Below are 27,492 nucleotides of genomic sequence, written 5' to 3' on the forward strand. Positions count from 1 at the left end.
ATGGATAGCCATAGCTTATAAGGAAATGCAGAAGTCTGTGTTGTTATAAAGTTGATAATTGTTATTATTCACATCTACATATTCATAGGAATTTTCAGGAAATGTTGCAAAGAGCAGGCTTGAAGTTAATGAGTAATTGTGTGTCATGAGAACACCTTTAAACATTCCATATAAATGTAATGAATGTAGACATTAATGATGATACATTATCATTAGAAGTCATTAGAACTATAATTTAAACTAAAGTAGTTCAGTAAAGTTACATGTCTTACCATTATTGTACTTGGTCTTATCAAATAAATACCTTTTGGTTTTAGCCTTAACATATTATGAATGAAAACCATTTTATATTCCTTTTAGTTCTTTGAGCTAATACCTGTTGTTAACGTTGTTCTTCACTATTAGTCCAGGTTCCTTGACCTGTTTGGTTTCTAAACATTAGAAGAAAAGAAACACAAAGGATTGTGAAGTTTCAGACGAATGCCAAACAAAGACCAAAAAATCAATGATAAAAGTTGCTAAAGCTTGTCACAACATTAAGGAGTATAAGGAAGGCTAATGGTACAACTGTCTAAAGATTGATTTGGGGCACTTATTCATGGATATGTTATGGCTAGTCAGTAATTGAATTCATTAAAGTTTCATTTTTAGCAGATTTTAAACTATCCCTTGAATTTGAAAGGCTTTAATGTCTTTAAAACTATGAAAACTTAGTAAATGTGGTAATTCTGGCAAAGTTGGCAGTAGTCAGGAGACTCTCACTGTATCATAAAGAATTTGTTGCAAAGGACAAAAAAAGATCAAGTTAGTTTAAGCCAAAAGAGGGAGGATTGATTGTCTTTCTCATTCACCCTAGCAGTGTTCCCAAACTGAATCTGTAAAACAACAGTTTGCTTGCTTCGTAGTCACACAGGCTACTTGGTTCCAAACCAGACCCAGGAATCAGAACGTCTGGGGGAGAGGCCGAGTGAACTGTCTGTAACATATCCCAGGGGATTTGTCTAGGAATTTTGACGAATGCCAGCTGACAAGGTATATAGAGTCTAGTTGATGAAATGATATTCAGGGTCTGTCTCTCTCTTCTGCTTTGGTTTTAATCAGTAGAGTTCCTTCATAGGGTGACAAAGATGGTCACAGAATCTAGGTTTATGTCTCAGCCTCACCCCAATAAAAGGGACACCTCTTCTTTGATGGTTGTAGCAACAGGCTTTGTAGACATCCTTGAACCTCGGGTGCACTGCCCTGATAGGTTGAGCTTGGCTCATATGCTGTATACTTGGAGTTGTTAGGTGAGATGAGGCCCAGCTGGGAGTTGGTAGAGGAATGGTTTTGCAAAGGAAAATTCACGTGCTACAACCAGAAGAGGGAATGAACAGGCAAACCACAATGGGATGTCATCTACTGTGCTTGTTAAAGGTGAGCCAACTTTTGGATAAAGGTAGCAGTTCCTATCGCCTCTGGAGAAACAAGTACACAGAATACCTGTAAGGGAATCCATTGCAGCACTTTCAAAGAACAAAGCAAAAACTTCAACTGAAATCCATGTTTCTTACTTAAAAAGAGAAATATGCACACCTGAGTTCTGCTTCCTAAGGCTTGAGCATTGAAGACATTGACATCAGGCTATCCCTTCCCAGCACCTAGTCTGACATGGTAGGTCACCAAGTGGTTCCTCAGAAGTGGATTATGACAGGAAATCTTAGTTTTTTCTGGGTGCACAGGGTTTTTTCCGTCAAAAATCCCAGAATTTCCCCCTGATTGAAGCTTTCTATTTAATAGTTTCACATTTCTTAGAATTCATAGAAGTTTTGTCTGAGTATTTCTGGAATTTCTGTTCACAGACAGTGTCTCTGTCCCCTCTGTCGAATAAAGTTTTTCAACGGCAGTTTCAACCTGATGCTATTATAGGAATCTTCAGATAGTGTCTATGTTTTTAAGGTTAAATTCAAGTTTGTGTAGTTGGTATTGTCATTCAGATAGAAAATTTCAGGGTCTAGGTTTAGTTCTGTTTGTCTTCATTTTCCAACCCAATTATTTTAAAAATCCATGGTGAAAAATAGAAAAAGTGTAAAATTTTCAAGTGATCAAGTCAGTGGAGAGTCCATGTCTGCATAATATAGTGAGATGACCCCTCTGTATAGGCTGCTTGGTTAACAGGAGGCTGGAGTGCCTCTGCTCCAGATAAGACTGTCCCTTCTTACACCCTGTGTCCTGCCTTCAGCCCAAGTCAAGTGGGCACTCTGGAACTCTGCCTCTGATGAGCCCTCCCAATCCTCTTCCCATTGTCAGTCGGGATCTCCCCACCTACATGCCTGGGAACCTTTAGGATGAATGGCATGCTCCTTATCCCTGAAGTCTTATCGCAAGCTTAGGGCTCCATGCCAGCCCTAATATTTCAGACTAGTCTTCAGAGAGCTCCTTAAGTTACCTTTTCTGATACCATTCTCTATTAAAGCCTTTTACCATATTCTCTGGAATTGAAAGTCATGTATCAGCAACTCCTGTTTGACAAGTTCCTTTACCTTCTTGCTTTAACGCACCTTACTTTCTCCCAGGACACTTCCCACCTTTGAGTGGCACCTTTGTCTCTCCCACACCTCTAGTCCATCTGGGTCTGGAAGTAGGATAGGTGTTTTCCTTGTTCCTCATTGATAATTCCAGATCCCCCTCCCTAAACACTCTCAGCTTTGAGTCTCTTCATCAGACACAACATCCATTCCCCTTACCTCTGATAGTCATTTGATGCCCCGTGAGTTGAGACTCCTTGGCAGGGACTTAAGCTCCTGGCTTGCTCGCATTGTTCAGTAGTACTTTGGTCCAACTTCTGGCTAAAACACACCAGTTAAATCCAATGTTTTGCTTGCTTGCCTGTTCCCATGCAAATGAACATGGCTGGAGTTGGGCCACATGCTTCACTGATACACCTTTGAACTCATGAGAGTGGTCTTGCCTGCTGCTCAGCATACTGCATATCTAGCCCCTTTTGTTCCTGCATCTCATAGGTGTCTCATACTTTCTCCCCTCTTAAACATCCAGCACCACCTGCATCCTCACTCTCAGCTGATCACCCTGCTTTCTGTTGCACTGAAAGGTTAAGCAATCGTGAGGACTTCACAAGCTCCCACATCAATCTAGCAGTCTGTAGGGGCCACATATATGTTCCCCTACCTTTCTTTGCCGTGGAACTGTGCCACTTATTAAAGCTAACCCCACCCACTTGTGCACCAGACACCCATTTACTCAAGGACATTGCTCTACATTCACATCTCCTTGTTCTGTACTAGTTTTTTCTTCCTTATTCCCAGCAGCCTACAAACCTGGTGGTGATTTTTACATCCTGAAAAACAAAGCCTCTTGGGCCCCCATGTCCCCTGTAGCTACTGTTCAGTTTCTTTCTTCCCCCTTAAAGCCAAATTCTTACTTTGTCTTCAATTCCTTTCCTCCCCATTCTGTCTGAACCCAGTGTTCTTTTCAAGATCTCAATGTTGCTAATTGGTCATTTCCTCGCCCTCATCAGTAAACTTGTTGGCATATCTGCCACTGCTGTCCCCTTTCCTCCAAGTGGTTTCTTTGGCCCCTAGGATGCCACACACATGCTCTCCTGTCCCCAACTGTTCCTTATTTTCTGTTGCTGGTTCTTCCTGGCCTCCCCACTTTGTGAATGTTGGAGTGTTTCCAGACTCAGAACTAGGATCTCTGTTTCTACTCTTCTTTGGTAATTCCAGTTAGTCTCATGGTTCATTTCTATGAAGGTGCTTCCAAGACTTACATCTCCAGCCCTGGGCTCATTCCTGAACTTCACACCCGTATAGTCAGCGGTCTCCTAGACATCTCCAAATGAGTGTCTCATACAGTGGTCCTCAAACTTTTGGTCTCAGAACTCTCTTACTCTCTTAAGTTGCTGAGGGCACAAGGATTTTATGTGAGTTATATTTACTGATAATTGCCATACAGAAGTTCAGTTTTAGAAACAAAATGCAGAAGCCCATATTCCATTAACTGTTAGAATGATGCTGTCATCACATAATGTAGCCTCGAGAAAATATCGTGTGCCCGTGAAGAATTAGAGTGAAAAAAGCAAATGACCTCTTAACAGTATAAAAATAGTTTTGGCCACAGAACCCTGAAAGAGTCTCAGGGAGCCCAAGGGTCCCCAGATCACACTTTGAGAACCTCTGGTTGAGTAGGTATCTCAGTATGTCCAAACCTAAACTGACGTCCCTCAGACCTGCTCTAGTTCAGTCACCTGGAACTCTGTTCTTGCAGATGTGCAGGCCAAAAATCTTGGAGCCTTCATTGAGTCATATTTTTCTCACGTCACACTCTGGATTCCTCAGTAAATCTTATGAGTATTCAACCACTATTCCTGTCCCTGTCCCAAACCCCACTGTCTCCTCTGAATTACTGGGGTGGTCTGCTCAGCTGGTCTTTTTTGTGTTTCCCTTACTCTCACTTTGGTCTGTTTCAACAAAGTAGCCAGAGTGATCGAGTTCTTGCAATGGGTTCCCATCTCGCCCAGGAAAATCAGCTCCTTGTGAGGGCCTGGTCTTGTGTCCTCACTCTTCATAGATCTCCCGGGGAACCTTGTCCTGCCTGGCGTGCTCCAAGCCAAGATTTCCACTTGCTCCTTCAGGTCTCGGTTAGAGTGTCACCAGCAGAGGGATCATCTTCCAGATTTTCAGCATCCCACAAGCATAGAGATGTACCCTTTGAGCTCTCCCCAGCTTTACAGGAATCAATAATAGATTACCTGTTGTACATTTTATCATCTCCCCCGCTAGAATGTGAGCTCCAGGAGGGCAATAACTTCTGCATCTTGTTCACTGTTGTCTCCTCACTGCCTGTATCAATGCCTGGCACATGGCAGGCTCTGAAATATTTGTTGAGCGGATAAATAAGTAATGCAACCCTTAAGTCAGCCAGCCCCTGTATGCACATTGAAGTTGAGCGATAATCTCTTCTCCACAGTGGTTCTCAACCCTGGCGGTACATTTTTGTCACCAGAGGGCTTGAAAAACTACTGGCTGTGCCCCTCCCAGTTGTCAAGTGAGAATCTTGGCTTGAGACCTGGACGTGAGTACACTCAGAAATCTTCCCAGGGCTGGCAACAGCCAGGATAAAATTATATCAGGCAGAGAGGTGAAACCATCGCTGTGGGCAACAACCATTCAGGCCTCCGAGAAATGTGGTCCTAAGTCCCAGCCTCTGGCCACACCTCAGCACCAGGAGTTCTGCTCCATTGCATTGTTTTCTTCATGGGCACCTGGAAAAGTAGGCCCAGCCCAGTCCATTCCTGCCCATGCTCCCCACCCACCTGGCCTAAGTCCAGTGCAGAGGTGTCATGAGGGGTGGCCTTGACAAGCTGGAAAGAGCTCTTCAGAGGGGGCTGTATGGCCTCAGCTGTGGCGTGGCCAGGGTTGCTGTAGCACAGAAGGCATTTGGCCCTAGTCCTGGGACCTGTGGAGACTGCACCTGCCCAGGAAGCAGCCAGGCCACAGAGGGTCGTTCCTGGGTCACAAAACATCTCTCTTAGGAATTTGTGTGCTTTCACCTTTTGTTAACAGCCAACCCCTTCCCATCTGGCCCCAGGGTCCTGTGAAGTTGGGGGATGGGGTAATATATATACTTTATTTCTGGACAGTGCGAGAATCTTTGAACACTTTAATTCCATTCCCTCCTACCCACCTTATGTGCCATTATTGTAACTCAGCTTTTTAATTGAGCTATAATTTACATATAAGTGAATCCAATTTGATGAGTTTTGTCAAATTTATATAGTCCTGTATCTCTACCACTATCAGCATTTAGAAAAATCCTCCCACAAAAGGTTCCTTCTTGTCCCTTTGCCAACAATCCTTCCCACCTTGACCCCAAGCAACCAATGATCTGCCTTTCATCTGCTCTAGAATTCCATGTAAATGGAATCACATAGTATGTGCTCCTTTGTTTCTGGCTTCTTTTGCTCGTGTTAGTGTTTTAAAGATTAATCCATGTTACTGTCTATGTAAGTGGTTGCTAAGCAATATTGCACTGTATTGTTATATCTCAAATTGTTTATTCACCATCAGTAGATGGAGATTTTGGATATTTCTTATTTTTTGGCTATTTAAGTGAACTAAAAAATTCTGTTCAAGCCTTTGTGTGGACATGTATTTTTATTTCTCTTGGGTAAATACATAGACCTGGAATTGCCAGATCTATATACGCTTTCTGATTTTATATTAAGCTGATGTGCTATTACCAAAATGACTGTCCTCCTTTCAATTCCCCCGTGCAATGCATGAGAATTCCAGTTGCTCCACATTCTCACCACTATTTGATGATGTGTCTGTTTAATTTTAGTCATTCTAGTGGGTGTATAATGTTATCTTATTTGGGCTATTATTTGCATTTCCCTGCTAATGAAATTGAGCATCTTTTTGTGTGTATATTGTACATCTTTTATGAAGTGTCTGTTCAGATCTTTTGCACTTTTTTTAAATTCATTGGTCTTATTGAATTTTAAAAGTTCTTTATATATTTTGAATAGAAATCTTTTGTCAGATATTTGCATTATGAATGTCTCCTCCCAGTTTCTGGCTGCTGTTTTGCTTTCTTAAGCATCATTTGAAGAGAAGTCATTTTTAAATTGGACAAAATCCAGTTATCAGATTTTTTCTCTTATAGTTTGTGCTTTTTGTGTCCCATACAAGACATCTTTCTAGCCAAATCTCTCTATGTTTTCTTGTATAAATTTTATAGTCTGAAGTTTTTCATTTTAGGACTATGATCTGTTTTGCATTAACTTTTGTGTATCGTATGAGATACCAGGGTCAATTCCCCCCGCCCCCCCACCCCAGAAACACTCCGTCCTTTCTGCAACATTTCTAGAAAAGACTATCTATATTCCCCCCATTGAATCACCCTGACACCTTTGTCGAAAATGAAGCTACCGTATATCTATGCATCTATTTCTAGATTCTCTGGTTTGTTACATTGATTTATGTGTCTCTATTTTACACAAAAGTAACACTGCCTTGATTACTTTAGCTTTATAATAAGTCTCAAAATCAGGTAATGTGAGTCTTTCAACTTTGTTCATCTTTTTCAGAATTGTTTTGACTAGTCTAGATTATTTGCATTTCTCTATAATTTTTTTAATCAGCTTGTCAATTTCTAGGAAAAGCCTGCTGGGATTTTGACCGGAATTTCACTGAATCATTGATCTACTTGGGGAAAATTAGCAGTTTAACAATACTATATCTTTCAAAGCATGAGCATATTATATATCTCTATTTAGGTGCCTTTATAGTCTCTAAGCAATGTTTTATTTTTTTCAGTATACAGATCTTGCACATATTTTGTTAAATTTATCCCTATTTCATGTTTTTGATGCTAATATAACTAATTACATATTATATTTTTATTTGTTGTTATATCATTTATATCTATATTTTAGTTTCTCTTTCTCATTGTTCCCTGCTGTTTTGTGGAGATACAATCGATTTTTGTATGTTGGTCTTGTACCCCATCATCTGCCAAATTCACTTATCAGTTCTAATAGCATTTTGTCGATCCCTTAGCATTTTCTATGTACACAATCATGTCATTGGCAAATAAAGATTATTTGCTTCTTCTTTTCCGAAGTGTATGACTCTTACTTCCTTTTCTTTCCTTACTGCACTGTACAGTTTTGAATACAAGTAGTCAAATGGACACCCAGCACTGTCTCTGATGGAAGGGGTAAGTGGTCAGTTTTTCACCGTTAAGTGTAGTGTTGGCTGTTACCTTTATCAAGTTGAGATAAATTCCTCGTTTTATGAACAGGTGTGGAATTTTGTCCAATGCTTTTCCTGCATCTATTGGAAAGATTGGATAGCTTTTCTCTTTTGTTCTGTTAATACAGTAAAATACGTTACTTTTCTTCAGAATATGAAACCAACCTTCATTCCTGGGATGAACCACAGTTGGGCGTAGTGTATCGTCCTTTTTATGTATTCCTGGATTCAGTCTGCTAATATTTTGTTAAGGACTTTTTAAAAAATTTATGATCATGATGCTATTGGTCTTTAGTTTTCTTGTAATGTCTTTTTCTAGTTTTGGTATCAGCATAATGCTGGCCTCATGAGTTTGGGCATTTTTCTTTCTTCTTTCTTGTCTGCAAGAATTTGTATACAGTCAACATTATATATTCCTTAAATGTTGGGTAGTATTCACCAAAGCTAAGTCCAGCACTTTATTGCTTTGGGTTTGCCTACATTTTCATATTTTGGGAAATTTGTAAATACTCTCAAAAGATTTAGGGAAACATTAGTCCCAGCTACTTTTGTTGATTTTTTTTGAGAAATTGGCATCATTTTTTTTATTGTGGTAAAGTATATGTAATGTAAAATTAACTATTTCAACCATTTTTAAGTGTGTAGTGGCATTAAATACATTCACACTGTAGTGTAGACTTTAATTTTTTATATCAGTATTTCTTAAACTGGATTTTTTTTAATTTAAAACATTCCATTTAATCTAGAATTTCAGGGGTTTTTTACATTAGATCTCTACAGTTATTCATCTTGCGTAACTAAAACTGTGTACCTTTGATCAGCATCTCCCCATTTTCCCTCCCCCCAGCCCCTGGAAACCACCGTCCTACTCTGCTTCTGTGAGTCTGACTATTTTAGATCCCACGTGTAAGGGAGATCATGCAGTATTTCTCTCTGTCGTCAGTCCTTCATTTTGTAAATGCAGTAATTGAAAACACAATTCAACATGACTAATATTGTGCTAGCAGTTATATACTCGTATATATATAGTTTCATGAAGTTACACGTTTGAATTATATTTTCATCTTGCCATAAGCTCGTCGGTTTTACTTAATTAGAATAAACCCTGTTATTTGGAGACTTTTAAAATGATTAAGACTTTTAGGAAAATTCTTAAATTTTGTTTGAGAAGTTAAGTTGTGTCTTACTGTATTTAGTTGGTGTACCTCTTTCTTCAGATCATTTGAATTCTGAAGTTTGCCAAAGGGAAATATTACAAATACAGCTTGAATTCATTCTGGAAGTCTTTGTTGTACATGCATATTTCTCATACACAAGAAATACTGCCTCAATGTTAATTACCTTTTGCTTGTCACTGGATGGATTGCCACCAACAATGTAAGTGTGACAGCACTTTGTAAATGACTCCCAAAACATGGGTCAGAATTACTTTAGGAAAAAAGTAGTGCCAGAAAAGATAAGGTTATAGTTTTTCTTGGACGTACAGGAGAAAGGAATTCAGTTATATTGCTATGATAAAAAGTATCTAAAACAAAAATACAGAATAAATGGCATTGTATAAAATAACAAATTTTATTTCTATAAAATATTTTATACTAACTGTACACATGCACACACCCACACAGTACTTAACCACACATGGAGTAATTTCTTTTTAATAAATCTACCACATACTGTTATATTACAATTTACAGTATATTTCTTGAAGACACAATGGGGAAAGCTTTGTCATTCATTTATAAACCTTCCATAAATTACAAAAGAAAGGCAGTCTGAAAAGTATGTATAAAGAGTAAAAACAATTTACAAGTGGACAAGAATTACAAAATAGTAACCATCAAATACATCTGCCAGCAACTTTGTAAATCTTTTGTTCAAGTGCCAATGATGAAGATTGGTGTGGAATCATTTTGGATAGACTTAAATTTAGGATGTTTTGGGTGTGGCTTATGCATTATGTGGATTACTTTACATGTGTCCTGTTCACTGCTGTGTTTATGTTTGGCATTTTGACAAATAATGTAACATAAATCCATATGCCAAAAAATGTAACACTAAAAGCAATGAATAGTAGCTTTCTGGCAGGTTGGAGGAGTGGTACTTTACCAAACAAAGTTACTTTCTCTCCCCTCTTTTGAAAGATTTGAGTAAGTAAACATTTTCTGTGTGTTGCCTGGCTTGCTTTGAAAGACGAAAAACCAGTATCTTAAAATGCACAGCCTGTAAAACTTGATTTCAAACCCCTGTGTCTGTGAGGATGAGAGCACTGAATGCACAACACATACAAAGTGTACACTGCGGTTTTTATTTCAACAGTACAAATCATTGTGCATTTATAAGGCAGAACATCAAGGCGATTAAACTAGGAATTTCAAGACCAGAGTTAAAGTGAGAGTTATGTATCATGAGGCAAGCATTTTGAAAAGGGAGAGAGGTCAAAATCATTCCTTTAAGGGCAGATGACAAATGCACAAAGACTGGAATCACAGGGAGGGAGTGAGCTACCAAGAGCTACTGGCCCCCTGTGTGTTCATGAGATACCCTCACCTCCCGTCAGACCTCGGGCAATAAGAGCAGATTGGCACGGAGGCTGGGAGAGAGAGTAACAGCCGCTCTTTGTCCTGGCGGTTGGTTTAAAGTGGATGGTAGTGCAAAGAGCATTTCTCTACTGGTGTCAGGGGAGAAGATTGGTTTTTTTAGGAAGTACTTGAGTCATGAAAGCCCTAGTTTGGAATTAAAGAAAATTACATAGATTTGGAAATTGTCCAGAAGCACATGAATCATTTCACTGCACCCAGCTTTTTCAGCAGTTTCTTGCCTCTGGAAAGCAGCCCCTTTTTCTTTTTCGAGGACATTTCCCTGCCTCTCCCAGGACTACCAGTACCCATAGATGACGTAGGTGACCCCGAATGGAGATGGACTGTGGGGGATGGCGCTCTCCTTGCTGTACCTGAACCCTCAGGAGGAACCTAGTAGGTACATTGTGACAGTTTATTGAGTGCGTGAGCGCCAACAACATCAATCCACTCGGTAACATCCTATTGCCCCGTCTCCCACCAGGAAAGGGAAAGTAGGGGTTCAATTCTTTCAAGTTTTAAAGTATGCCATGAGAAGCAAACACCCTTGCCCACAGCTTATCTAAGACAGAGGGTCTAGCCATCAATGTTTGGTTTTCAGTGTCTTTGTCTTCAGGGGAGGGGGCGGCCATTGCTTTGGCAAAACAAAGCTAGTGAATAATTTGCCTTGTAAATCAAGACCAAAAGTAGGGGAAAAAAGTTATTTTAAATTAGGTTGATAGTAAAATTGGCCGAGTACCCATCAATAATCTTAAAAGCAAAAGTTCTTAAAGGAAATTTTGTTGTATTTGAAAACTCCTTGGGTCTATAAAATCCTGATACTGTTGAGTGCATTCGTGGGTTGATATACTATAGGGACATTGGAGATGGCACACCGGTTGAAAGAAAAAAAACTAAAATGAACCTTAATTACAATCAAAGAAAGCTTAAAGGCCCTTATCATGTGCTTTCATAATTTCCAAGTAATTGAAGAAGAATTTTACTCAGTATAGCACATGGTAGTATTTCAGTACCAGTGCTTAGTCAACAGTGCTTCACAGGAGCAGCGCTGTATTCCAAGATGGCGCATGGCAAATCTGCCTCGCTCATGTTGGATACGTGCCTAAGATTAGAAAATCTCATCTCTTCTCTCGCTCCCTTACCTCACCAGAGCAAACTCTTCCTAATACGAGTGTTCATTATTCAGCAGGCAAATGATATAAGCCAAGGGGCTTCAAGCTTGCTTGGATTTAAAATCAAGGTCTAATTCTAATGAAAACACCTAGTAAAGCATCCCAAAGTACCCCTGAAGATACCATCTATTCCATCTGATGCAATCATTTGAGCTGCATGTTTCATGAAACTTAGTATTGCATTGGTATACCAACAAATCAGTCTTTCACCAAACGTGTGTGTTCAGAACACTTATTTGTGCTTTGAGGAGAAATGTAAGCTCTCTCCTAAGACAGAGGTACAGTTACTTAAGGAAAACACGCCTAGTACTCAAGCCAGCGTGTGGAGTATTCATAGCCAACATCACCTTGTGTTCATGACTTATCGGCTTGATCTTGAGTAATGTTTTCTTAAAGTAAAATTTCCGATAGTAAACATATTTGTTAGCTTGTGCTTTTTCCAAGAGTGGCTAACAATGCAATATGCAGCTTTCAGTGGGAGTAGACATTGGAACACTCTCCATGTAAACAAACGATTAGCCTGTGAAGAAATATGTTCCAAATGTTGGCCTTCCAAATAGTCTTAATGTCACTAGTAGGAAACAATTACGAAAGATGATCTATTTCACTACAAATTCAGTTGCTTTACAACTGAGACTTTAGGTCCAATGACTTTTTGAGACATATTTCTTGTTTTTTTTCTTTTCTTTTCACCCCACAGTGAAGCCTTAAATCTACCGCATTAGTCCGTCTAAGGTAGTTAAGTTGGTATCTTTATAGGTATCTTCAGTTGCTCACTTACGTGAAGGCTACATTGCCTGATTAAGGTGTGAAATGAACACTCTTCTTCTGTTTCCAAGCAGATGAGCAAAGAAATAAAAATATATATATAAAAATATAATATATAAAAACTCGCAGTGATGAAATAAAATAAAAATGAGACACTAAACATGAATGTAATCTAATAGTTAAATATGCTTGAGAAGCTCTTTGATCTTTGGTAAGAGGACTAAAATCCTGACAGGGCAAATGAGCATTATTGCCCACCGAATCTGAGGACTGGCCATCCCCTTTCACTCTTAATCAAGCAGGAATGTGCATCTATAATGTCGGATGGGAAGTTCCTTTGTGATGAAAGATAGATTGGTTAGAATTGGGAGGGTCATTTTTTGTGGATAAATAAACTTAAGATTTAGAATTCAGAATTTTTAGGCACAACCCCCATGGAAGGGCAGAGAAAAAAAATCAGGGTATATGCTGTTCGGCCCAAGATATAAAAATATCAATGCAAAAACTGAATTAGACCATCTATGGCAGAGTGGGACAGAAGTTAAGAACAATGAACATGTCTGCTTACCCTTTTTGCTTTTGAGCGCATCGGCGTGTCTTGTGAGTAGTGGGACGGTGCGTCAGAAAGATAGACTTCTACATCATCAGGCACTTCTTCCAGGAAGTTTGAAGGTACAAGGCCTTTCTGCCCATTAAGCTCCCCCTAAAAACACAGGGATGAGCCAGAAGAACGATTTACTCTGTCTTTCCAAAAACTCACTTCTTGCTTTAGCTGAAGGAATGTAGCTCAGAGCAGAGATGCATGGTGAGTTTTCTCTGGTTCCAAAGTGGTAGAACTCAAAGGGACTCTAATGTGTCCAAACTACCTCCATCACAGAATGACACTGGAGACATGTTTCAAGGGCAAGGCCCCGGCCCCTCTCCTGAGGACTTGATTGGGCCTGTCTGGGGCTGAGATGAAGAATCTGTGTTTTGGCCAAGGGGCCTAGGTGATTCTTGGGATCAGGCATGTTTAGGAACCTCCTTGGGATCATCTCAGTTAGTGTTTTCCAACCCTGGTTGGCCTCAGAATCCCTAGGGAACTTGTAAAAGCCCATTACTCAGGCACATCAACCCAGACTGATCCAACCTATCTTGAGCAGGGGGGCGGTGATCTAATGTGATCTAGTATGCAGGCAAGTTTGAGAGGACCTGTCTTTTTAACCTTATATTTTTCATCTTTCCTATGCATGACTACATTCTCATTATAAAAATTCAAACAAAATGGGGAAAATGGAAGTGTCTCTTGACAGCTCCTCAGAGATTACTGCTTGAGGTTGGTTTATATCCTTCCAGACCTTTCTACTCATATATATATCCATGCATGTACATAGTTAAGGTCACCATCCATAGGTCCAACTGCTCACTGGATATCTGCACTGAGTGGGTCACAGCCCACCAAGTCACTTCTCCCCACCCCAATGCTAACTGCACCACAAGTGCCCAAAGCCAAGTCCAAACTTGGCTGGCCCCAGACCACATGGGAGTCTGTTTCTCTGTTCACAAGGTCTAGGAAGTGACAATATGAAAGCAGCCGCCCATGACATCAAAATTAAAAACTGCATCCAAGGACACAATCAAGGCTGAAAAGGAAACCTATGGAATGGGAGAAAATATTTGTAAGTCATATATCTAACAAGGGGTTAATATCCAGAATATATTAAGAACTCCTAAAACTCAACAAAAAAAAATGCAATTAAAAAATGGGCAAAGGACTTGAATAGATATTTCTCCAAATAAGACATAGGAATGGCTAACAAGCATGTGAAAAGATGCTCGACATTACTAAACGTTAGGAAAGTGTAAACCGAAACCATGAGATACCACCTCACATCTGTTAGGTTGGTTGCTATAAAATTAAAAAAATAAATTTTTAAACAAAATAGTGTTAGTGAAGATATGGAGAAATTGAAATCCTTGTGCACTGCTGGTGGGAATGTAAAATAGTGTAGCCACTATGGGAAAAACAGTGGCAGTTCCTCAAAGAATTAGAATTATATGATTCAGCAATTCCTCTTCTGTGGATATACCCAAAAGAATTGAAAGCAGAGTCTCAAAGAGATATTTGCACACCCATGTTCACAGCAGCGTTACTCACAATAGCCAAGAGGTGGAAGCAACCCATGTATCCATTGATGGATGAATGGATACACAAAATGTGGTCTATACACACAATGGAGTATTGTTTGGTCTTAAAAGGGGGCCTGACATAGGCTACAACATGGATGAACCTTGAGAACATGATGCTCAGTTAAAAAAGCCAGTCATCCACTCATATGTGGAAGTTAAACATGTAGACAAAGAGAACAGATTAGTGGATACCAGGGGAAAAGGGGAGGGGTGTGGGGGCAGGCACAAAGGGTGAAGTGGTGCACCTACAACACGACTGACAAACAATAATGTACAACTGAAATTTCACACGGTTGTAAACTATCGTAATCTTAATAAAAAGTTAAAAAAACCAGTCATAAGAAGACACATGCTGTATGATTCCATTTACATGAGGTACTTAGAGTGGTCAGATTCATAGAGACAGAAAGTATAAGGGTGGGTGCCAGGGGCTTGGGGGAGGGGGTAATGGGTAAATAGTGTTCAATGGGGGCAGAGTTTCAGTTTTGCAAGATGAAAAGATTCTGGAGATGGATGGTGGTGATGGCTGCACGACAGTGTGAATGTACTTAACGCCACTGAACTGTTCACTTAAAAATGACTAAGACGGCAAATTCTGTGTTATATGTATTTTACCACAATTAAAACTAAAAATTAACTGAAACAAAAGAGGCAGCCCTAGGGACCTCCTGCCTTCCTGTACAATAGTCCCTCCTACGTCCAGTGCACACACGCCCCTCACCCCACCCCGGCCTTGGAGACTCCGCTCTGAGCACCTGCTGCTCTAATTCTTCTTTCTCAGGCTCCAACAATTGGCTTAGTTTTCTCTGTTGGTGTTACTGAGAGACCTTTTCTAGGACATCGTTGCATATGTCCCCTGGTGATTTCTTCCACATCCAGGGTTGCAAATAACATCTATGCACAAAGACATTTGAATTTCTATCCAGTCCAGACCTCTCTCAATAAGTCCAAAGCAGCCCGATTTTTCCTCCAGCATCAGAAAACACTATTTCTCTGGGTGAGCACCAGATGGAGTCATTGGCTTGTGTTTGGGGACTATGTTCTGTGAAAATGCACAGCTTTGCGTACAAATCCCCATCGGCACCATGTTCCCATTGCAAGAGGCCTGTGCCAGCATGCACACAGTCTTGCACATGCAGGCTTCCAGGCTGCCCCTGGTCTGGGCAGTGAATGGAAGCGCCGGCACTATTTATTGTTTTCCCTCTGGCCTTCTGCACACAGTTCTATTAAAGCATAATCTCAAAGTGCACCTGACACCACTGTTGCCTCCACTGCTGCAGCTGCTACATCAGAAGAGGTCACGAGAATCTTCCAGAAATCTACAGCACCTCGCCTTTGGCATGAACCCCATTCCATCTTGGAGAGGCTCAGGTGTCCTGTTCATACCCCTCAAGCTCAATATTTTCTAAACTGTATTTTCACTCAACTGTGTTCTTATCCCTTCTTTCACAAGGACACCCACCCATCACCAAGGCAGAACCCGGGGATCCTCTCAACAACACCTTCACCCTCACTAATCCAAGCTCTGGAGAATATAGATGCTCCCTTTGTCATCCTTCTTCTGTGACCATCTCAGCTCAGGAGTGTGTCCCTCACCTGTCCCCTGCCCTCCTGGGATTCCCGTCTCCCTTCAACAGTCCACTTTCAAAACCTTTGGCAGAATGACTTTCTCTAAAAGACAGCTTGATCTTGACATTTCCCCATTCGTAGACCCTTTACAATCTGATCTAGAAAGAAAGATCTAGAAAGAAATAAGGGACAAAGTATGAATAACCCCACTAAAAACTGTATATACTCTTAATAATCAGAAACTGTACAGAGAAGAGAGCCCCGGAATTCCATGTGTGCCTGAGGTGATAAAATCTGTTTGACTCAAAGGAAACCTACCACACTAGGACTTGGTAGTTTCTTAGCTATTCTGATATGAGAGGTGGGTGATGGTGGGGACACTGATGCAACATGCCCATTCCCCACCCCCCACTGCAAGGGGTGTCCACCTGGCAGGCATGCCAGCCACTTCCTTCGTGGCCCTGTGGGCATCTGGCCAGGGAGAGGCAGCCACTCACAGGAGGTGACCCAGCTGGAGAAATGCTGAGATGACCCCCCACCAACATTCCTTCCCTCTTCAGGGAATATCGGGAGATGTATTCCACGAGAGAGGCAAAGGCAGGAGGCTGGCACCGGGGCTGGCCTGAGCAGGGACTGCCTCGCCCAAAGGCTGGATTCTGGATTCCATGTTGCTGACAGCCATCAGCTCAAGAGAGAGGTCAGGAAGGAATCCTAAACTCTGTTGATTTTAATTCATTAATTAGTTAATTTTGCTTATTTGTATTTCTTCCTTTTCCTAAATGAAAAATGTGTTTTATCACCTATGCAGTAAATAATCCAGAAATTGGTAAATGTTTGGATTGCAGAAATTTTTAAATGTAAGAATGTGAATACCTTCACTTTGTTTACAGCTTATATACATCAAAAAGACCCCTAGTGGAAAAGAAGGAACTGTGGAAATTAATGAAAGAAACCTTAAGTAAATTAGAGTCAGGAAGGCCTGTAGGGGGAGCTCTCACACCCTATCACACATCATCAATTACACCAAACAGGAAAAGACAGACACTTGCATCTTCTATAGGAGGCAGAATTTACTACTGAAGGAAGATTTTCCTCCTCACCCACCAAGAGCAGAAGAGAAACACCGCCGTTCAGCCAATGAGAAGTCATTGCCGCTCTGAACCGTTACTCTCCCCCAATGAACTTTCCTTTCTAACAGCCTCCTCCTCTCCCCCCTTTCCTCTATAAAAGGAGCTCCCCTCCTTTGTTTTCTGGATTTGCCTATGGTTTGCCATAGCATGCACATCCAGAATTGCAATTCTTTTGGCTACTCCTGAATAAATTTGTTTTGAGGCTTTCGAAGTCAGCAGAACGATGAAGTTCACAGCACCATATTATATGTAACTCAGTGAAGCGAGACAAGCAAATTAGGCAAAACTTTCAGCAAGCCGTATAAAGTTCATACCTAATCTTAGGGGAAAGAACAGACAAGCAAAAAAAAAAAAAAAAAAAGTGAAATGATGCTTCCTGATGTTTCAAAAACTTACATAATAAAATCCATCTTCATCAATTTCACCAAAAACAGTAATAATATCTCCCGTGCAAAATGTAAGTTCAGCCTATAAAGATAGAATATAAAGTTAATTGTATCTTCCTGTACAAAGTAGTTGTTTTTTAAAAAATTTATTCATGATTTCTCATGTTCTTTCTTTTTTTTTTATTATTTTGGTTATATTAACTTACTCTTTCAATGAAATAAGGAAGAAAGGTACAAAGCTAATAAACGTCTCTGTTCATAGCTTCTTAGAAAGTGACTACACCCCAAAACAAGGCCAGCCTAAAGGAAAAGTGGTGTGGAGCTTTGATTCTCTGCCAGAATTCAAGATCATCACCATGTTATACTGCAAGTCCACCTTTCAAATTAGATAGTTAATCTTAAAAACCTGGAACATTAGGGAAATGTTCTCTCCAGTGAAAGGACCGTTATATAAATATTCTTTCACTGAGTGTAAAAAATCTTTACTCAATTATTAACTAAATTTCCATTTATTAAGTATCCACTATATGCCAGGCACCAACCTAAAGACAGGCACATAGAAGATAGTATAGGATACAAAAAAAAATATGCATTTTTATCTCTAAACATGAAAATGAGGGAAGAAAGTTCATATCTAAGAACCATCAGGCATCATATGTAAATCAAGCCTGTCCAGAAATCTTTGAATAACTAAGGTTTGAATCTGGACCATGAGCTGGTGACTTAAATACTGGGTAGTGGATTCAGATACATCTAGTCATCTAAGAAAGTAGCTCCACAGATTGAAAACCAGCTCTTTCATTTCTGAAGGCAGATCCTTTCCAGTTTTCGTAATGTGCCAAGGACACCAAGACGCACCAGGCTGTGTGTACAGAGAGTAACCCTCTCTCTCCTTTGCCTTGAACGTGGGGGTGGGGCTTAATGCTCTGTGTGTACAGAGAGTAACCCTCTCTCTCCTTTGCCTTGAACGTGGGGGTGGGGCTTAATGCTTTGTCTTTGTTCATTGACCACATGTGGTGGGCTTCTGTTTCTCCTTCAGGATGACCCAATTGGGCCATCACCCCTAGATGTGGATCCCAAACTGCTCTTCCAGGGGCAGTACAGGGAAACCTGGGCCACAAGGATGAGGATTTGTCAGTAGCCCTCGTGCCACTGAGCATGTCAATGAGGCTCACTACTTCTCTTCTGCCCACCTAGTGTTCTGTTGGCCTTTTACAGGGTTGGGAGCTCTTCTGTGGACGGTTCCAGAGAAGGCTACAGTCAAGGGGTTAAGCGTGGCGTTCACCAGCAGCCCTGCAGGTAAAGGTACCAGGTGTGGCTTCATGCCAGTAGTGAGAAGGTATTTGGCTTGTACCTCAACGTCAATGTTAGGCGAGCTTTCTCTCGGGTCGTAGTCATACAGGGCCACCATTCTTCGGGTCGACACTGAGTGCTGCCTGCCACTTCTTCTGTTTCTCTCTGTTTAAATCACAAGGAGAAGAAGAAAGCCATTGTGAAATTATTTCAAAGTGAACCGTGCCCCCTCTTCCTGGTCCCCATGGCTGTGGAGCCAGGTTGCACTTGGCCAGTGGAACGGGGACGACCACCCTCCTCAAGGGTCTCATGTTTATGGGCATTAGCGATGGCAAATGCTTCAACTTTGAAGTCAGTCACCTTGGGCTTCCTACTCTTATATTTTAGCTCTAGGACAGTCCCCCTTATAGTAGCAAGAACACTGTCCTTTCTCCAGTGTGTCTATTAAACCAGGGAGACTTAGAAGAAGCAGAGAATTCTCTGGAATAGTAAATCTAAACGATTTGGGACAGCACTGGGCAGATGTGGCTTGGGGAGGCCAAGTGGGGCCAGTTGGAGGCTGTGGCCATAGCTCTGAGGAAGCCCCACAAAGACTTTCAAAAATGCTTGTCTGTGTAATTCTCTGTAGAGCAGAGGCATGGCCGTGTGTCTGTAAGGGCTACCTTCTCTCCCATCTCAGGGGCTTCTTACACAGCCTCCCCACTGTCCTTTCCCTGTACTTCTAACAGCTGTCACTGAAAAGATGCCACTTCTGGAGAATGCTCTTGGGACGTCCCCTCCTGTCGCCTGGCCGTGTTCTGCCACGGACGGTGACCTGGGCCTTATCCCAGCATCCTCAAGAGCCCAAGAAGGGGGTGCAGAGAGAATTCCTCTAGTTACTGTCTGAGTGTAAGAGCTCCACGCAGACAGCAGATGTGAGACTGAAACAGAGCTTCAGTGCACAGGCACGTGCCGCGTCACAACGTTTCGGTCGACAGCGGACCACATTAAATGACGGTGGCCCCATAAAGTTAGTACCAGAGGGCCTAGGTGGCTGGTAGGCTGTACCATCCAGATTTGTGTAAGCGCACTGTACGATGTTTGCACAAGGACAAATTTGCCTAATGGCGCATCTCTCAGAACGTGTCCTAGTCTTTAAGTGGCACATGACTGTAGAGAATTATTCCAGAGGTTAATTCCAGTGCTTCTAAGGATTTCTAATTTCACCAGGACTGTTACAAATACGAATTTCTGAAGGTAGCAATAACAATACACATGTACTCTGTATTGAAGTATAACTTAGGATAACATTCAGTATAAATAAATACATAAAATTCTGTATAACTTACAAAGTAACTCTAGAGTACACTTCTGTAAGTTTTGATAAACCCATATGGTCATATAACCACCACAACAATCAAGATATAGAACCCTTCCATTAACTCCCAAAATTCCTTCATGCTCCTTCGTTGTCACCTCAGCCAGGGGCAACCACTGATCTGTTCTCTCTCCGAATACTTTTGCCTTTTCCAGGGTATCATTTAAATGGAATCACAGAGAATGTAGCTTTTTAAGACTGGCTTCTTTCATTTGGACAGTGTGTCTGAGATCCAGTCACATTATTCCTTCTTCAGTAGTCTGTTCTTTTTTATTGGCGAGTAGTTTCCCATTGTATGCAGGCACCACAATTATTTTGTCCATTTACCAGTAGAAAGACATTTGAGTTGTTTCCAATTATTGATGATTATTAGTGAAGCCACTGTAAACACTCACATATAGTTTTTTGTATGAGCGTAAGTTTTCATTTCTCTTGGGTAAGGATACAGGAATGGAATTGTTGGATTGTATTGTAAGTGCATGTTTAACTTTGTAAGAAATTGTGAAACTGTTTTGCATAGTGGTTGAACCATTCTACACTCCCACCAGCAGCAAATGGTGGTTCCAGTCATTCCACATTCTTGCCCATGCTTGGTACAGCCAGTCTTTTGCACTATAGCCATTCTAGTGGGCGTGTATTGGTTTCTCATCATGGTTTTGCTTTGTATTTCACTGATGATGTTAAGAAGTATCTTCTGTAGGCTTATTTGCCATCCAAATATCTTCTTTGGTGAAGGATCTCTTCAAATCTTTCATCCACATTTTTATTGGTTGGTTGTTTTCTTTTGAGTTTTGAAAGTTCTTTGTGTATTCTAAATACAAATCCCTTTCAGCTGAGTTACTTGCAAATATTTTCTGCTAGCCTGTGGCTTCTCTTTTCATTCTCTCAATGGTGTCTTTCTAAGCTCAGAAGTATTTAATTTTGATGAAGTCAAACATTGTTTTTCTTTTATGTGTCACATTTTCAGTGTCATATCAAAGAAACCTTTGCCTGATCATCACAAAGTTTTCTCCTATGTTCTCTTCTAGAAGTTTTATCATCTTAGTTTTATATTTAAGACAAAGTTCAATTTTGAGTTAATTTTTTCCCCCTAAGGAAGGTTCACCTCAAGCTAACATCTGCTGCCAATCCTCCTCTTTTTGTTACTTGAGGAAGATTAGCCCTGAGCTAACATCTGTGCCAATCTTCCTCTATTTTTTTATATGGGACACCTCCACAGCATGGCTGACGAGTGGAGTAGGTCTGCGCCCTGGATCCAAACCCACGAACCCAGGCTGCTGAAGCAGAGCGCATGGAACTTTAACCACTTGGCCACAGGTCCAGGTCTGGGCATGTAAGTTAATTTTTTAACAGGGTGAGCGTGTGGCTTGAGATTCATTTTTGCCATAAGGATGTCCAGCACCTATTACTAAAAAGACTTTCCCTTCTCCACTGAACTGCCTTTTCACCTTTGTGGAAAATCCCTCGGCCATCTCTGTGTGGGTCTGTTTCTGGAGTCCATTCTGTTCTGATGACCTAGGTGTCTGTCCTTTCTCTACCACCACCTTGTCTTGCTTAGTTTACCTTTACAGGAAGTCTTGAAATCAGGTTACATGAGACTACGATGTTTGGGGGTTTTTTTTGTAGAAATTGTTTTGGCAATTCTAGCTCCTTTGCTTTTTCGTGCAAACTTTAGACTTAGCTTATTGATTCCACATAAATCCCTGCACAGTCTTTGATTAGGACTGTATGGAATCTATAGGTCAGTTTGGAGAAATATGACATCTTAACAGTATTAAGTCCACGAACATGATATCTCTATTTATTTAGGAATTCGTTGATTTCTTTCATCAGTATTTTGTAGTTTTCAGCATTCAGATCCTGCACCTATTTTGTTAGATTTAACCCTAAGTATTTCACATCTTTGTCATGTTATTGTAAATAGTATTATTTTTTAAATTTAAATTTCAAACTTTTTATTGCTAACATATGGAAATACAATTGGTTTTGTATACATTGATCTTGCTAAACTCACTTGTTAATTCTAAGAACTGTTAAAATAGATTCTTTGGGATTTTCTAAGTAGATTTTCATGTCATCTGTGAATAGAACAAGTTTAATTTCTCCTTTCTAATCTATATTCCGTTTCTTCCTTTCTCTCACGGTACAGCTCAGGTCAGGAGCTCTGGTGGGATGTGGGAACGGAGTGGGGAGGGCAGACAGGGCTGCCTTCCTCTCAGTCTCAGGAGGAAAGTTTTCAGTCTTTCACCATTAAGAATGACATTTCCTAGTAATAGGCGGACAAGTAGATATCTCAGCTGGGTTCCCTTAACTAGTCACGTTTGGAAAAACAAGTAGAATAAACAGATATTAAATCTAATCGATAATGTAAATGAAGCTGCTGTTTTTTAGCAGACCTCTTCCAGGCTTTCTGGGTCTTTCCCCTCTTCACAATGGTCATAGTTGACTTCAGGAAAGGAGATCAAAAGTGAAAGGGAGTTGATGGTGCGAAGAGCCCAGAGATCTTCAGTCTCATAGATTCAAGGTGGGGCGAATATTCATACGAAATCTTGAGGATTAGATGTGGATTTTAACTTGAGACAATGAGTTCATTAATACCAACAAGGTTGAAACATTTTATTTGATTTTGTGTTTATCTTTATGCATATTCTTTGAACCACTGAATTTTGTCTTTGAAGTCTGATTTGGAAGTGAATATAATGTTTTGAGTATTAAAACCTTAGATATGAATGACATAAAACTGATCTTACTTTCTACAGCTATTTAGAAAAAGCAGAGGCCTTTTGTCGAGTAGATTTTCCATGCATTTGGGGAAAATTAAATATCATAAAGGTAGTGTTGCTTAAAACTCACTGAAAACAGTGTTGCTGTTGGGTCGTTGGAGCCTGTAGATTGGTTCTTGATAAGCGAGGGAGTTCAGTACCTACCCAGATTAAAGGGTGAACATCTTTTATGCCTTTTGGATGAGCAAAATTCACCGGAAGAATGGAAAGCACAGCATGACCCCCTCATCCCTGGAGATTTATTATAGATAGGCAATGTTCAAAGTATATTACCAATGTCTTAGTTTGTTCCGGCTGCTATAACAGAATACCACTGTCGGGGGGATTGTACACAACAGACACTGATTTGTCACAGTTCTGGAAGCTGGAAGTCCAGGATCAGGGCACCAGCAGATTCTGTGTCTGGTGGGAGCCCGCTCGCTGAGTCCTCATGTGACAGAAGGGGCGAGGGAGCTCTCTGGGGTCTCTTTTTTAAGATCAGTAATCCCATTTATAAATGCTCCGCGTTCCTGACCTAATCACCTCCCAAAGGCCCCATCTTTATCACCATCACCCTGAGGATCAGGTTTCAACACATGAATTTTGGGGGGACACATATTCAGTCCAAAACAACCAGAAAGCAGTTGTTTATTTTCTAGATGGGACAGACCTTTAGTAAGCAAGGCTGCACCTCATCTTCCATCAGAAGATCACCCATGTTTTCATAAATATTTAGGTACATAGTGTCCACAAAGCGTGCAGGGCTATTACAACCCTGGCTTGCAGAGTGGGTTTTGCCCAAGAAAAGTTGATGTTTACTTTTCAGATTCCTCTGTTTACAGTTAAATGGCACAGACTGGATTCTGCTCAGTGCTGCCTCCTGCTCTGGGCTGGCATTCTGTGCTATGAAACGCTGGGGAAGGCAGCCCAGCCCAGCCAGCGGGTTCAGGGGTGAGCAGGGCCATCTCTTACCTATTTTCTCCACAGGTGTGTTCAGAGGGAGGAAGCCTTGTCTAAGAAGCTGGTCCATCATCTCCTCATCGTCTGCTTGGATTTCAGAGACCATGTTACAGGGAATAAGGCCAAGCCGGGCACAGGTTTCCCCACGGTAGAATCCATCAGCATCTTTATCACCATAAACCTAGAGCCACAGGAAGAAGTCCAGGCATTGTGATTGGTTGGTTCAGAAATACATCAGTTCAGTTTACAGAAGAGTCATACACAACCAAACACATACTTTAAGAATACCATAAATCACCTGCCTGTGTGCTGTAGATGTGTGCACGTAGCCCTCCCCAGTAAATCCACAAGTCTAAGATCAGTTTTTCCTCCACGTTTGGTCAACCCGCTGGGCTTCCCAGCATATAGGGACTGCAAGCGAGGCCATGGCTTTGCGTGGATGAGTGTGTGTGTTTGAGCCCACACGAGTTAAAGGCGTGCTTGACACCCCCACCCCATGTAGAAGTGCTACATAGATGACAAGTAGAAGTGTTTCCGTCCATAGCAAATGAGTTCCTCCCTAAGAAGACAGGGCCATGTGTTGGGTATTCTAAAAGTTAAAAATCTTGACTAACAGAGAGATTCTTAATATATTATTCTCCGGGGTAAGCGTCACCATCCTTTATAAGCCCTAACTATTTTATAGGGCAAATATAACCACTTTCAAATGTGAGTTTTCAGTGCCTGTTCATAAATTTGCAAGCTTAGGATTCAAGGCCCTCTTTTTCCTCTCCTCCTGAGCATCACACTTTTTCTCATTTTCCTACTTCAAACTCACAGGCTGCTCCTTCTACGCTGAGCAGAAGGCTGATGTGTTAGGAACTAAGGTATGGTGACCTCCAGCCTCTGGCTGGTGAGGGCTCCCTTCCCTTGCTCCTTCCTTCCTTCCTTCCTTCCTGAAATTAAGGTCTTACATATGTCAAAGTCGTCTTTCTAAATTGGTAGTCTGTAGGACCTAATAGAATCTTTAGTTTACAGGACATGTTTAAGTGTGTGTGTGTGTTTGTGCACGTGTGCACATGTACACACAATCCTACCAGGTAGACGAGGGAAGGATATTGCTCCCATGTCACTGATGAAGCACACACTAGAGAAGTGACTTCCGTGAGGACACAGAAGTCATTAAAGGCAGAGGCGGGACTCCACGGCTGTCCCTCCACCAGCGGGCTCCTCTGACAACCTCGGGACTTTCATGAGGTCGGCTCCTAATGTCCTAAAGGCCCCCAGTGCCCAGCTGTATTTTCACTGCACGTCGTCTCTTGGAGAAGGTCAGCTGACTTCTCTCTGACTTTGTTCCCTACTGTCAGTATCCGCAGCCCCTTAGCGAGAACCACCCCAGGTCTCAGCACAGCCCACAGCACCCCTGCCCCTCGCACCTTGATGATCTGCCCTTCCTTAAAGGGAAGCTCCTCTTCCGCAGCATCTGGATTTGGGGACATGGTGAGTGGGTCGTAGTCGAAAAGAGCCACAAAGATCCGGGCTGGCAGCTCCTCGGCACCAGGGTCGGTCTCTGACTCTTCATAGAAGTCTGGAGAGAGACGGTCTCGCCCGCCGTATTCATCTGGGAGCACATGGGGATAAAGGACAGCGTGCTGGGTGACTCCTGCCAGTGATTCCCCCATTTCACTCAGAAACTTGTGCTATGACATGAAATGTGGTTTTGAAAAATGAGGAGGATGCCTACGGCACTTTAACTTCTGTCATTTTAAAAACGTTTGTGGCTTAATACGTAGGCAGAAATGGACTACCTCGACAGAGATGGATTTGAAAAGCAAATCGCTATCATAAAACACAAGCCGCATGTGAATCTCACCACATCGCGTGTGAAGACCAAGAGAGAGAAATGCCTTTGCCGAGCGACCTCACGCAAGAGCAAGCCTGGGCAAGAGGGACAGGTGCACGGTTCCCTGGGTCACATGGGGGATTCAGACAGCACCACCCTGAACAGGCCATTCGAGGCTGTGCACACAGAAACCCACTATGTGTTTCCATAACAATCAGCTCAGGTACATCAGAGGCTTAAAATGCACTTGTGTGTTAGTCAAAGTTTGGCACAGGTGACAAGCTGTTCACCTCACTCTCCATGTTTCAGTGGCAACGAATGCATTCTTCATTGCCCTGAATTAGTGACTTCCTGGCAGAACTGAGTTTCAACTCCACTTACCATCCAGCTTCTAAAAATTATTCTTTTTGAAATCCTAATATATATGCATATATATTATTAGATATCCTTATATATATGATGTAGATCATTAAATAGATAGAATATGCTGACATAATATTGTTCTGACCATATGAGAAGGACTCAGAACATCAGAGGGAAGAAAGAAAAACTCCACCCATCAGAAGGGGGCGTTGGGACAAGCAGTCAGTCGACACTTTTGTTAGCAGCATGAGGAGCACAGGAGGAGGGATGAGAGGGTGTCTCAGGCGTGCGGAAAAGACAGGAGAGGCGGAGAGAGAACCAAGCAATGCGCTGCTTTCACCAGCAAGAAAATGCAGTTGACAAATAAAAAGCGCTTTAGCTGCGGGAAGTTTAACTTTTAAAATGCAGTGAACTGTTGACATTTAAATTCAGGATCTTTTTAGGATGCCTAGATAATCTAAAAATTCAGTAATTTCATTTCTGCTAGGGAACGCGCCTTTTAAACAGCAGGTCTCATTCATACCTTCACACTGGTTTTGATTGTCTCTTGTTTACAGACAATGAAAAGATGTCATAATTTTTTTCTAGATTCGAATGTTATCTAAATTAAATAGCGTGAAGCTAATGGTAAGCCACCCCATGCCCTATGAAGATCCCAGTGTGCACAGCTGTGTGATGATTTCTCATGCTTGTGGCTGATGGCAGAGAGAACCCTGAGCAGCAGCAGCAGGATGCTTGTTTCGATTCAGTCAGATGTCTTGGAGATTTGCAGAAGGAACTTAGCACCAATGTCAATGGATCTAGTGAATGCCATTTCAGCTGTGGGAAAATGTCAGTGAGGGAGAATCATGGCTACAGCTCTGGTGGGGTTTGCCCAGGGGGTTCTCAAGGCTTCTCCAGCTGAGTTGACATGTGCGATTGTGGGTCAGGTGCTAGGTCAGTTCATGGGGGGAGGGTTGGGTATGGTCCACATGATCCTTGAAGATATTTTAAGTCACTCCATAGTCTACATTGGAGCGCATGTTCTCAGTAGGTGGCTCATGCTCAGGGGGCATGATATGTGGAAAATAGTGTCTTTATATCTTTAAATCCAAAATCACACCGAGCATGACAAGGGCTCACACTATGGGAGGCATGTAGGCGTGAGACTGATAAGGCGATCTCAGGCTAGGGTCCCATCGAAGGCTCCATCCAGAGAGTACATGTTCAATGAAAACAGTGGGCAGAATTGCCCACACTGTTGCATGATCTCTTTCTGGTTTTGGGAGGAAGAAATGGAGGGTAGGGATGGGGCAGAGGTGGTTTGAGCATTCATAGTTGATTATGTATAAATGAAAGTGTGATTATGAGGGACACCACTATATTTTCTTCCGGAAAGGGTGCATTAGACACTTCATGAAAACCAGAC

The 27,492-nt window shown here is 41.5% G+C and overlaps 1 protein-coding gene across 31 annotated transcripts in view; it reads right to left on the minus strand.

Annotated features, from left to right (window-relative positions):
- Positions 1-9,310: 9,310 nt before the first annotated feature.
- Positions 9,311-27,492, minus strand: part of RIMBP2 (RIMS binding protein 2) — a 250,731-nt gene continuing 232,549 nt past the window's right edge. For 14 of the 31 annotated variants that reach the window (XR_011441402.1, XR_011441400.1, XM_070275533.1 and 11 more), the window contains 6 exons: positions 25,315-25,499; positions 23,912-24,080; positions 18,882-18,985; positions 17,538-17,609; positions 12,842-12,976; positions 9,311-10,726 (listed from right to left, as the gene is read on the minus strand). Coding sequence is in view for 27 of the 31 variants with exons in the window: in XM_070275533.1 (XP_070131634.1) it covers positions 10,538-10,726; positions 12,842-12,976; positions 17,538-17,609; positions 18,882-18,985; positions 23,912-24,080; positions 25,315-25,499 (854 nt within the window). In the remaining 4 variants the exon portion in view is untranslated. Of the gene's footprint in view, positions 12,334-12,841; positions 12,977-17,537; positions 17,610-18,881; positions 18,986-23,911; positions 24,081-25,314; positions 25,500-27,492 lie in introns of all 31 variants that reach the window. The other 17 variants (XR_011441401.1, XM_070275539.1, XM_070275537.1 and 14 more) reach the window with 2 other exon arrangements.

This window comes from Equus caballus, chromosome 8, assembly GCF_041296265.1.
Source record: "Equus caballus isolate H_3958 breed thoroughbred chromosome 8, TB-T2T, whole genome shotgun sequence".
Lineage (NCBI taxonomy): Eukaryota > Metazoa > Chordata > Mammalia > Perissodactyla > Equidae > Equus > Equus caballus.